Here is a 12,690-nt window from a genome sequence, read left to right as displayed (position 1 = left end):
GGGGAGCCCGGGTGGAGACCCCGCAGGGCCGCGGGAGCCCGCGCAGCCCCGGGGTCGGGGGGGACGGCGCCAGCCTCGGCCGCAGCACCGCCCCCGCCGGGCACCAGCCGGGCAGCAGCCGGGGCGCGGGCGCGGGCGCGGGGCGCGGGGCGCGCAGCTCGTCGGGTTCCCGCGGGCCCCCGGGCTTCCTTCTGCGCTGGGCCCCCGCCCGCCCCCGCCTCCCCCCGCCGGCCTCGGGGCGGGTCCCCGCCGCCCGCACCTGCCCCGGTGGGCGGAGCGCGGCGGCGACAGCGCGGCCCCAGCCTCCCGCCCGCGCGGGCCCCGCGGCTCCCGACACCCCCGCCCACCCTGCCGGCGCCCGCCCGCCGCCTCCCCGGCCCGCGGTCCGTGCCTCCGCCCGCGCTCCCGACTCCAGGCCCCGCCGCGCTCGCCGCCGCCCGGAGCCGCCGCCCCGCGCCATGGAGCCCGCCGCGGGCAGCGAGCGCCGCAGCCCCCCGGGCCCCGCGCCCCCGGCCGCCGCCCCCGGCCCCGGCCCCGGCCCCCGCCCCGGCCCCGGCCCCGGCCCCCGCCCGCTGAGCCACCCCGCTCGGGAGCCGCCGAAGCCCGAGGAGGAGCGGCAGCTGCGGATCAGCGAGAGCGGCCAGTTCGGCGACGGGCTGGAGGATCGAGGTGAGCGCACGGCCGCGCGGCCCCGGGCCGGGCCGGACCCCGGGGACTGGGCCTCGGGCACTGGACCTCGGGCACTGGACCTCGGGCACCGGACCCTGGGGACTGGACCTCGGGGACTGGACCTCGGGGACTGGACCTCGGGAACCGGACCCTGGGGACTGGACCTCGGGGACTGGACCTCGGGAACCGGACCCTGGGGACTGGACCTCGGGGACTGGGCCTCGGGCACTGGACCTCGGGGACTGGACCTTGGGGACTGGACCTCGGGAACCGGACCCTGGGGACTGGACCTCGGGGACTGGACCTTGGGGACTGGACCTCGGGAACCGGACCCTGGGGACTGGACCTCGGGGACTGGACCTTGGGGACTGGACCTCGGGAACCGGACCCTGGGGACTGGACCTCGGGGACTGGACCTTGGGGACTGGACCTCGGGAACCGGACCCTGGGGACTGGACCTCGGGGACTGGACCTTGGGGACTGGACCTCGGGAACCGGACCCTGGGGACTGGACCTCGGGGACTGGACCTCGGGGACTGGACCTCGGGCGCCCGAGGGGGACCACCCTGCCCCTGCCCCGGCCCCCTGTCCCCGGCCCTTGGGCACCCTGTCCCTGCCCCGACCCCGGCCCTCGGGCACCCGGCCCCGGCCCCGGCCCCTGCCCCGGCCCCCTGTCCCCGGGACCCTGCCTCCTGCTCCGTCCCCGGCCCCGCCCCCGGCCCGCCTTGCCCTCCGCAGGGGCTCGGGGCGCGGGGCGCGGGCTCGGGGCTCGGGGCCGGGGCTTCCCCGGAGGGCGAGGCGGCTCCCGGCCCTCCCGCGCGGCCCTGGCTCTCCTCCTGCCCGCGCCGGCCCCCGGCGCCCGGTGGAAAAGTTTGCGGGAGGCTCCTCTTGCTCGGGCTCCCGGGGCTCCCGGGGCGCTGCGGGCGGGCTCCGCTCCCTGGAAGCGCCCCCGTGCCCGCCCCGGGCCCCGCGGCTCCCCGGGGGTCCCCCGTCCGCGGCCCGAGCCCGCAGGGGACCCGCTTGGGCGAGGGCACTGCCCCGCGGCCGGCGGCGGGAGGGGGCCCCGGGCACCGGGGCGTGGGCCCGAGACCCCCGAGCGCACGTCTCCGGCCCCGGATGCCCCCCGGGGACCCGGCCTGGACCCCGCGGAGGCCCCGCCCGCCCCGACACGCCCCTGCCCGCGGAGAGGCTCCCTGGCTCCCTCCCGGCCTCGGGTCCCCGGGCGTGGAGGCGGCCGCGGCCGCGGTCGTGGCCCGTCTAGACCTTTGCTGCCGCTCTCTGAATCCGAATTCAGATCGGGCTGTTGGGGGTCAAGCCGGAGCGAGGCCGAAGCGGGGTCGGTGAGCCGGGCGGGCCCTGCAGCGGGCGCCGGCTCCGCGCCGCTCCGCCCCCTCTTCTTGGAAGCCTCGTTTTGTTGGCTCTGGTGGATTTTTATATTTTAGTCTTAGCAGGTTTTCGGTCCTATTCTTAGTATCTCCTGTACATTTTTATTCCGGTTTAGTGTTTCGATGCACGATCTCTTTCCTCTATAGAAATTTTAAAACTGTAGCATGTGAAATAGAATGACACGGACTCAGCAGTCCCGGGCCGGCGGGGACGGCGGGAGGACCGGGGCTCCTCCAGTTGCCACGAGTTCTGCACCGGTGCTGCGGCTTCTCCTCCCAGTCCAACATAACTAGATACTACTGTAGAGCCGAGGGTGGGTGACCTCACAGGCCCCCCTACGAAACCTATCAGGTTTCCAGGTTTAGAGGGTTTAACAGAACCTCTTAGTTCTACTCCATGTCATGTGAATTACCTTTTCCTCTGCAACCAATATTGTCGGGGTTTAAAGATTTTCGTGTTGAAGAAAGACAGAACTCTGGGCTGAGCTGATTTTTGTAGCATTGCAGGTCGTTTGTCAAAGCTGGCCCATTTCTCCCCACCCCACAAGCCGATGGGAGGGAAGAAAGTGCTGGGGGAGTTAATATTTAGCATCATTCTGTAGCTCAGGCTCAAGTGTAAAAAGCCCTTCTGAATTAATTCTTAGGGTTATTTTTCACTGGTCAACTGAATTTCATTTTCCATTATATGATAGCATGAAAGCATTCACTGTTCATAAACTGTCACTGTGTGAAAGCACTGCATATCGCACACAGCCTCTCTGTTAGGGTGAACCCTGTCCTCCAAAGAACCCAGTGCCGAGTGGCATTGAAAGCTGAAAGTCAGTGTGACATTCTTTTGTTTGACCTATTGCTGACAACGAAGAGGTAATGACGAATAAATCATCTTTATTAAATAGATCAGGTTACCTGGGGAGCCTTATTATAATATTTTGTGCGTGTGTTAGTTTTTCTTACGGGACTGCATCTTTCCAGTATCGATTTTTTTTTTCTTTTATCGCCTGGGAATGATTCGACTGCAGGTACCTTTTTCCTAATGGTGAGAGGATTTGGGGAGGAAGAAGCTCAAGCGGTTGCCTGCTGTGCATCTCTCCATTACGCCTGGCTTGCTTTTTTCCTAGGCCTAAAAACCTATAGGGTGTGTGTGGGGTCAGTACCCTGGATGTGTGTCTATATTTGGCTTTTTTCTTGTCCTCACTTCCTTTTGAGCTATTAAAGCTGGTTACAGACTGCGTCTAACTCCCATCAAAGGCATGTATTATGATCTAGTGTTTTAGGACTTTAAAGATATTTTCCCCTTAGAAGTGATGGGGGCTCTGCTTCCCAGAAACCTAGCTAGCTGATAATGCAGTGCCATTTGGCTGAGCCTTGTGGTCAGGGAGCAAGAGTTCTGTAGTCTAAGGCTTTTGGGGATTAACACCCCAAAAAGAAGTCATGTTTATCTTGGATCTTTCCACCTCCTCCCTTTTAATATCCACTTTCTCTGTACAAGGGTTTTCTCATCATCCTTCCCTAAGCCCCAAGTAAGCTTACAGTGTTACATGTTTTTGCATTTCTTACTAACATCCTATCTAATATCCCCTTCCTTCAGGAAATCCAAGTGTGACTATTAGGAGAAAGCAATTGGAACTAATGCCTTACTAGCATGGAAATGACGGATGGCTTCAACTTAACCACATGTATTTGCATTCCCTTCTCTACCCAAATAATAACTTATCAGTCTTCCATTCATACAACTCTTCTTTTTTTTTAATTTTTATTTTTATTTATGATAGTCACACAGAGAGAGAGAGGCAGAGACACAGGCAGAGGGAGAAGCAGGCTCCATGCACCGGGAGCCCGACGTGGGACTCCATCCCGGGTCTCCAGGATCGCGCCCTGGGCCAAAGGCAGGCGCCAAACCGCTGCGCCACCCAGGGATCCCCCATACAACTGTTCTGCTTACTGATGTCAGGCCCAGATTACAGATACGTGGAATTTGAGGCTAGAAATCTGAATGTGGAGGCCCACTTTGTTTAGGGAGGGACACAGCCCTCCATGCAAATGTGTGGCCTTCCTTAGTTTCTCTAGGCTGGGCTGCCTTCTACTTCTGAAGCACAGCTTCCTGAAAACTTTAGGAATTCTAGGGATGCCTGGGTGGCTCAGTGGTTGGACATCTGCCTTTGGCTCTGGGTGTGATCCCGGGTCCTGGGATCAAGTCCTGGAATTGAGTCCTGCATCGGGCTCCCCGCAGGGAGTCTGCTTGTGTCTCTGCCTCTCTCTCTGTGTCTCTCATGAATAAATAAATGAAATATTAAAAAAAAAAAACTTTAGGAATTCTCATCATTGGTTGTGAGTACACATGAAGCCAATGTGGAGGCCGAGGTAGACGCACCTGTATGTGGACCACTCATTTAGGAGTCATTTGTGGGTCTTTGTAGGTGGTCATACTCCCCTTTGAGGAGGGGGATGTTTTTCATTCTTGGTATTGGCTAGAGTTTTAGAAAGGAAAAAAAAAACCAGGAAATAAGCAAAGATTGGACAGAGATGGGAAAGGTCCTGCCTTCTTGGATGGTCTTCACATTACATTTACCCTATTTTTTAAATTTAAAATTTTTCATGGGACACACACACACACACACACACATGCACAATCAGGTCTGGAGAAGAACCACCAGTCCTGCTGCTTAGAGGACTCAGGTATCCTCTTAGTGGGGCAGTCCAACCCATGTGAGCGGACACCCCAAATTCCTTCATGAGTGTGCTGGTCCACAGTGGGGCGAGGCATGTAGTGGTCTGTGTGGTCAGGACCAGTCACGTCCCTGTAAACAGCTGGTGTTGGAAGGAAAAAAATAAACGTTATGTGGCAGAATGAAAAACCCAGATCATTGTCCTTTCTCCTAGAAAATTAAATCTGCTTCTGAAAGGAATCTTGTTTTTACCCCCAGTGGATAAACCTCTTGAGATTGTTGCTGTCAAAATACGCAGCAAATGAACTGCTTATTTGAGTCAGTAGTTACATGTTACAGCTTCACTTCTCCTGAAAATCAATTGGCCAGAATGAAAGGAAGATTTTTATATCATTTGGGAAAAAGAGAATAAATGATTGGGAGGGTGTGGGGCCAGCTCGTTCTAGGTTGACTTAAACAGGAGACAAGGCTGATTGTTGTTGAAAATTAGAATGGGATGTTGTTTGGTGGCTGGGGAAAAAGTAGACAAAGGGACAGAAACAGGTGGACGAAAGGATTTTAATTTGAAATCACGTGTACCAAAGGCAGAATGTGACAAGAGAGAAGGTTTTTCTTTTTTCATCCAAGTACATTTATTAAGGAAGATTTGGGGAGATTTTTACAGTGAGGTGATGGGGACGTGATTATACCTACCTTTTGCAATCTCATCTACCTTCTGATTCTATGCAAATCTATGGGTTTTGATTATTTAAAAACCTCTGGGCTATAGTCTGGGTTTGCTAAGCAGCCTCCTCGAAGTTTCCTCTTGCTTCTTTTAGGACGTGTTGAGGGTCCTTGAGCCTGGGTAGTAAAGGGAACTGAGAAGTTTTAACAGGGTCCTTGTTATAATTTTTGAAGAGGAGGCAGTTTTTGGGTGCCAGAGGCTGAGCATGGTGCCCATTTGGTCAGATGGGATGACGTCTTGTACGTGATGTGCCAGGTGTGATATGTGGCGTGCTGTGTGGTATTTTACAAATGGGTGCCCGAGCTTTGACTACCAGTTTCTTCGTCATTTGGAGCTGGCCTGATGATGCTGCTCCACCTCTGAAAGATAGGCTGTGGGCTCTTTAGCCCAAGATGGTATCATCAGCTCCTGTCAATAGAGAATGCACGACTGACAATTTGGTTCTTCATGCAACTAAGAGATGCCATATATGATCTATTTTCAAAGGAGAAGAAAAAAATAGAAATCAGGGTCATGCTGAAGATGTCTTGATCCTCCACCCAAGGCAAGTGGAGCTTGGACATTGCCTCTAAGACATCAGGAATTTCAGTTGGTGACATGGACTCTCAATGTTGAAAGCACTGGAGACAGAAATCAAACCTTTCTTGCACTTGGCCTAGCCCATAAGGCTACCCCCGGTTTTATCAGGTTTCCCTCCCTTTAATAATCTGAGAATTGTTGGCCCTATGTTTGGTACAAAGCGATGCATACTATTGAGCCGAAAGGAGGGAAGAAAATGTGGCATGTAATTGAGGCCTGACACTGGTTGTGATTGAAGAGAAGTCCCCCTCCTCCTCCTGTTAACTGTTGAGGGGAGCAACGAGGGGGTATTTGCGTTCCCTGATTCTTGCTTTGGGTGAAGCCTCTTTTCACCAAGTTGTGGCCACTGCTGCCAGGATCAATGCAAATCAATGCCTGTAGCTCAGGAGCCAGAATGCCCGGCTGAATGTGGGCTAATTGTGCTGTTTTCCTAACGGAAGGGGCTTGTTAGAGCACCACCTACACAGCTGAGTTAATACCAGGGACAGGGGATGACAGGTCAAGGTCCAGTGCTATGGGGACTTTCTAGAGTACAGGCGCTTTCACCCTGCAGGAATAAATGCCCCACGTAGCCAGAGCCTATGATTTTTCAAGAGGTGCCAGAAAACCCGATTGCTGTATGAACTCTCCTAATCATTAGGACACAGTCGGGCCAAACAAAACACATTTTGGCCCACGAGCCTGTCTGTTTGCCGTCCTCGGATAAGAAAGTGTAGCTCTGGCTGTGGGTTTCTTAATAAGGAAATGTCTAACTTCCTTTCCTCCTTGTTTTTGCCAGGCTTACTAGAAAGTAGCACTCGACTCAAACCTCATGAAGCCCAGAACTACAGAAAGAAGGCCTTGTGGGTCTCCTGGTTCTCCATTATTGTCACACTGGCCCTGGCGGTGGCTGCTTTTAGTAAGTCTCCGGAGTCCTGCCGGTCAATACGCGATGCTGCTGTCTGTTTTATTCTCTGACTCCTGTGGGATGTGCTTTTGCTTTTAGTTGACTATTATTGATGAGAAATTTTTTTTTTTAAATGGTGGGAGAGCCATGGCACTTATAAATTAGTAAAATAGCTTCTCTTCTCTGCAGAGGGAAGAGGTGGTTAAGAAGAAATGGGGAGGGAGCCTGAGCCTGGGAGCCGTGGCTCTCAGCAGGACTCGGGTTTGTGGAAGTGGACTCTGGCCGCCAGCTGAATAGGGGATATATCCTCTCTGGCCACCAGCTGAATAGGGGATATATCCTCTCGGTGGATGCCTTCAGCTTGGGCTGACAAGTGACAAATCTATATCCTTGAGATTTGTATTTTGAGCCTAATGCAGCCGGATGAGTGCAATATTGCAGTACATTCCCCGCCCCCCCTCACCTTCCAGTTATATCTGTGGAAGGTTTGGGTGAAAATCATGTGCACCTTTTAATGAAAGAGAAATGGGAGGGTCCTCTGTCAGTTCTCAGTGGCACGGGAAACAAAAATATTTATTACGATCAAGAAAAACTAAGATAATTGAACACTTTGTGCCTATGGATAATCTACTTTCTGTCTATGGATAATCCCGTTTGGGTGTTAGCAAGCCCTCTTACACGCATTTTCTCAGCTAATACCTGCAGCCTAAAGAAATGTGCATGTGCTATTTATTCTTATTAATCGTGCAGTGGTTTCTAAGCTTAAGCAAGGACATTAAGCTTCATCTTAACCTTGGTAGAAACCACGGTGTTTTTTTTTTTTTTTTATGCTGGGGCAAAGAGGAATATGTCTTGTGGATTTTGTGATTAATTCATTACCTTAACAGAAAGATCTATATTCTTGGTGAGAAGTAGCATGCAAGATGTCTCATGTGACATTCCTCAGAGTGGGAGAAGAAAGGGCTGTGTCTGCTGGAAGATACTGCTCTGTGTGTGTTTAAAATTCTATTCTGCACAGTTAGACCTGCTGCTGGAAGTTGGTGTTGGCTCCCAAGAGGGAATATTAGAATTTGACCAAATGCTCCCTGCAAAACTAGGCATATATTACTTGACACAATTTATATTGGAAACATTGTGCCATATCTTGGCTCTAGAAAAAAGCCAAACATTTAGAAGCAGAGGGTAATGCATTTCAGAGTATAAACATTTACCAGCGAGCCAGAAATCTAATCAGAAGAAACTCTGATTCCTGAAAATAGCTCTTCCTTCCTCTTGCCTCCTCTTCTTTATGCTGAAACAAGAATAACAAATCCGATTGATGTCCCTGGAGGGTAATTCGGTTGTGGTGGCTGGTGGTGGGCTCTGGATCAGACACCATCATTTACATATGTAAAGAAAGAGGACTGGAATGAGGGGTGGTGATTTACCAACAGAATAATAGTTGTCCGTGGGCCTAATAGAGCTGTTATGATTTTATCATGTGGGTGTTTGAATGAGGACGCAAATGTGAAGAAATACTGAACAAGCCTTTCCTTTGAGAGAATAATACTACATTTGACGTACTTAATCTCATAATAGGAAAGAATTATGAGGAAATGTTGGTTTCATGTTAGGCCCGACCAGTTGGGTTATCTTAAATTTTGTTCCATTTCCTTTAATAGGAAAAGCCTGTTGCATAATGCCTATGGAATTAGAACGTCATTTTGTGAAAAGGGTTTTCTTTGTCTTTAAAAATGATTTTACCCCTTTAGCAAGTATTTGATTTAAATACTCTAAAGTCTTGCCTGTAAAATGTTGACATGGGCCTATAATATCATGATCTGTGTGATTTTCTATAATACGATTTATTTCCCAAGTTGGCTTCAAGTTCAACCAAAAAATGTAGGAGTTACGTTTTCCCCTACATTAACTATGAAGAGTAGCTTTATGGTGTGTGTGTATTTCATGTTTTAAACCTTTATGGTGGTCTCTGGCTGTGTTGTTTAGGGTTGTCCCTTTTACCTTTTAGGTTCCTAAGTAAATTTGTAATATGAAATATTTAAAACCCTTTTCAAAGCATCATTTATATATTGGCAGACTTTTGTGCAATCTTTTTCATAGTTTTAAGTGGACAGAGGATCAAATACAGATTAGGCAATATAAGCTGACTTTGAAATTATGTTTAAATTAGTATCTAAAGGAAAATGGTATGTTTTGGGAGTGGCAATGAATATATTATTGAAAAATTGTCACAAAGACTCCCCCAGTCTCACTGTCTAGGGAGGTGGTTGACAGAGATGTGGGATGAAATGGGATAGGCTGGTTTGGTGAACACTTGTGCCATCCAAGGAAATGGTTAGCTTGGACCACTTTGTCTTTTTTTCTCTCTTAAATTTAAATTCAATTGGCCAACATATAGTACATTATGAGTTTCAGATGTAGTGTTCAGTAATTTGTCAGTTGCGTATAAAACCCAGTGCTCTGGTGTTATGCTATGTGTTGGGCAAATCGAACGCCAATAAAAAATATACAAAAAAACAAACCAAACCAAAACAAAAAACCCAGTGCTCATCACAGCACCTGCCTTAATAGTCATCACCCAATAACCCTATCCCCTCCAGCAACCCTCAGTTTGTTTCCTATAGTTAAGAGTCTCTCAGGGTTTTTCTCTCTCTCTGATGACTTCCCATTTAGTTTTTCCCTCCCTTCCCCCCACTTAGTCTTTATAAAGGGAATTGCCCTTTAAATTACTACCTGTGATGCTTGGAGATAGCAGCTGAGTCCTTGCAGTGTGTGTGTATGTGTGTGTGGGTGTGTGTGTTGGCAGGGGCTGATAATCATGGCGAGGAGAAGATCATATTGATCATTACGTCTTGCCACTGCTAGATGGTGAGCTCTGGGAGGAAGGAGGAGCATCCATTCTTGCATGCGATCGTGTGCAAGATTGTTGAATAAATGAATAGAGAGATTTTTAAAGATCGATCCTTCCTTCCTTCCTTCCTTCCTGGTTAGGTGGAAGGAAAATATTTATTAGAAAAAAGAAATATTTGATCCAAAGGTTTATTTAGGTATCAGGCTTAGAGCTCATGTATTTTACAAACAATTGAAGAATTTTTGAGGCAATCGCATCGTCTTTACGGCATTCTCTTGCTGAGGGCAGCATCTGGGAGCCGCACCTGCCGGGGTCAGGTGGAGTTTCTGTGATCTACTTACCTGCCATTTTCTATGTTATCATGGATGCTGATTTTTGCTTCTAAAGAAATGCTGTTGTCTTTTTTGTATTTGGAAAGGAGGGTGATGGATTGTGTGAATTGTAGGGATGCTGCTTTTCGCAGTCAACAGGAGGGTTCATATTTTTTACATAGGGTGTACATTGGAAATAAAGACTCCCCCTTCCACCTCCTGTAGGCTTCCAGGTAATCAGGTATACTGTGTTTTCTCAGATTAGTAATTCTTAAAAGACATAATGACCAAATGAGCTTTGGTCAGCATAACTGAGTTGTCCCATGATAAATCAGGGGTGTAGGTAACTGTGACATTCACATGTCTGAAAAATTAAGTGAACTTTCAAAGTTTATGACCTGAAAGTGTTTTGAAAAGAATGTGTGCTTTGAAAGGGATATGAACCAATTCAGATAATACTTGGTAAAATAGCGATTTTGGACCTGTTAAAAATGCTGATATAAAACCAGATGGTAATACATCTTGAATATTGCAGAGAGAGCCCTAGTTTGGTTTTAAAATTGGTTCTGTTTATAATCGGCAGGCAGCATGGAAAATGGCAATCATGTTATGAACAAACCTTAAAAAAAGTCTATTTTAATAATACATCTAGAAAGAGAACAGAAGTTCTGTTTCAAAACTCAGAGTTTTGACATTATTAATGTCCTTGTTAGAATGATGTAGGAAAATGCATTCCGATTCTTTTTTGAGGTTTGAATGAGAGCAAGTTAATTTTTAGTCACTCAATACATGTTCTGTGGGAAATGAAGATATATTTGAAACATTCTCAGGGGAAAGAAAACCTTTCCTAAGATACATAGCTCCATTAAATTAAAAAAAAAAAAAGTACTCCAAATGAAGATCTTCTCAGAGAAAGCTCACTCAAAAATTTAGTGAATCAATAGATTTAAGAATTAGAAAAAGTTTTTGAAAGGGATGGTTTAAAAAAAAAAAAAGGGATGGTTTTCTTTTTGAATGTGGGGAATTTAAAAAAGAGTATATTTTAAAATTAGCATAAACTCTTGTCCCTTAAAAATTGATAGACTAAATGTACTTAATTCTCTTTATTTTTAAATCGTGCGGACAAGAGCTGAGAGAGAAATAAGATGAAATCACCTCAGTGTTCCGTAAACTCAACAAAGCGCATGTGAGAACTTTCTTGGGTAATCTCTCAGTTGGCATACTGTGACCCTTGAGAGTGACATCCGAATAGTGACAGTGTCCGAAAAGGTCTGGCCTGACCTGGCCTTTGCCCCTTCTCCACCCTTCTCAGACACCTCAACTTTTCCTCAGGGCTGGAGAGTCCGTCTTTTGGCCAAGCTCATCTCCTCACAGGTCTGCACGCAGTTGACTCCTCCCGGAGGCGTCCCAGCCACACAGACTGGACGCCCCCGCCCCTTCTTGGGACTGGTTTTACCCATCACACTGTGTGTTTTTCACAGTGTTTCTCATTGGGCCCCCACCTGTGTTAGATAATGGCGATGTGAGGCCTTAGTCTTTTGTGTTGCGCCCCTTAAACAGGCACCTGACGTGCTGGTCACAGAATGATCCTTTGTGCTGTTGGCTTGGCTGGTTTTGTTTTGTTTTTAGTGGTAAAAAAAAAAGCAGTATATGCTCATTGTAAAAGTTCATGAGACCAGAGATACAGAGTGCAAATCTCTGTGCCATCCTAAATTCTTTCTTGCCCAATTCCTGCTCCTGTGGGTGAGCTTTGATGCCAGTGCCTCATATCTTCTTCAGGGTATTTTCTGTGCACTTCCAAGCCCAGGGAGACGCACCTTCTCTGGTTGCTACCTATGTCAGCTGCGATGTCTTATCCTTGCTGGTCTTTGAGTTAGCCCGGGCCTCTTCACAGGCTGCTGTTTTCACAGTTTTGTGTGAAGTGGATTTGATGTGGAGAACCTTCAGGAGCAACTTCCCAACCACCGTCTGGCTGCCACTGCCGAGGCGGGTGACGCGGTGAGGAGGATGTGGGCAGGAAGTCTGGGAGCCACATCCTGGGGGTGTTCAGTGGGATAACTTGCTTCCGTAGGTGTGCTGGCTGAATGGTGACTATGGACGCTGCTGCCGAGGCCTGGGAACCAGGAGGGGAGAACAAGCCAAAATGTGGCTGGGAACCTCATCCTGACAGTGCTCCCTGGCTCCCAGTGCTCTGGGGTCCTCCTTCATACCCCTCATGATCGCATCTTCGAGGGCTCCCTGCCCTGTCACCTCCATCCCCTGCACTGCTAGCACATGGAATATGGAGTGGCATTTCAGTCAGCTCCTGTGGCTTTCCAGGGGGCTCTGGTGGTCTCGGCCTCGCCTCCCTGGCTGGACGCTTCTCCTCTCATCTCTTAGCTTCCTGCCACTCCCTCCATGCTCCAGGCTCCCTGTGGTTCCCCAAGCCCCACATCCTGCTTGGATACCCTCGGTCCCTGACCCCCTTGGGTTCCTGGCTAAATTGCACTTGCCCCTCCAGATTGAGATGGAAGACCTACCTCTTCCAGGAAGCCTTCCCAGGCCCTCTGTGCTGATGTAGGTGATCCCGGCCTCCCATAGTCCCACAGGCACCCATCAGTCAGAAGCTTGACACAACAC

The 12,690-nt window shown here is 49.7% G+C and overlaps 1 protein-coding gene across 1 annotated transcript in view; it reads left to right on the top strand.

Moving 5' to 3' along the window:
* Positions 1-533: 533 nt before the first annotated feature.
* TMEM163 (transmembrane protein 163) overlaps positions 534-12,690 on the top strand; it is a gene marked incomplete at its 5' end in the record, with an annotated part of 225,155 nt that continues 212,998 nt past the window's right edge. The window contains 2 exons of the mRNA XM_041740005.1: positions 534-669; positions 6,802-6,921. Coding sequence (XP_041595939.1) covers positions 534-669; positions 6,802-6,921 — 256 coding nt within the window. The remainder of the gene's footprint in view (positions 670-6,801; positions 6,922-12,690) is intronic.

Source organism: Vulpes lagopus, chromosome 24 (assembly GCF_018345385.1).
Source record: "Vulpes lagopus strain Blue_001 chromosome 24, ASM1834538v1, whole genome shotgun sequence".
NCBI lineage: Eukaryota > Metazoa > Chordata > Mammalia > Carnivora > Canidae > Vulpes > Vulpes lagopus.
The sequence above is the reverse complement of the archived record's forward strand: the minus strand, read 5'-3'. Positions and strand labels throughout refer to the sequence as shown.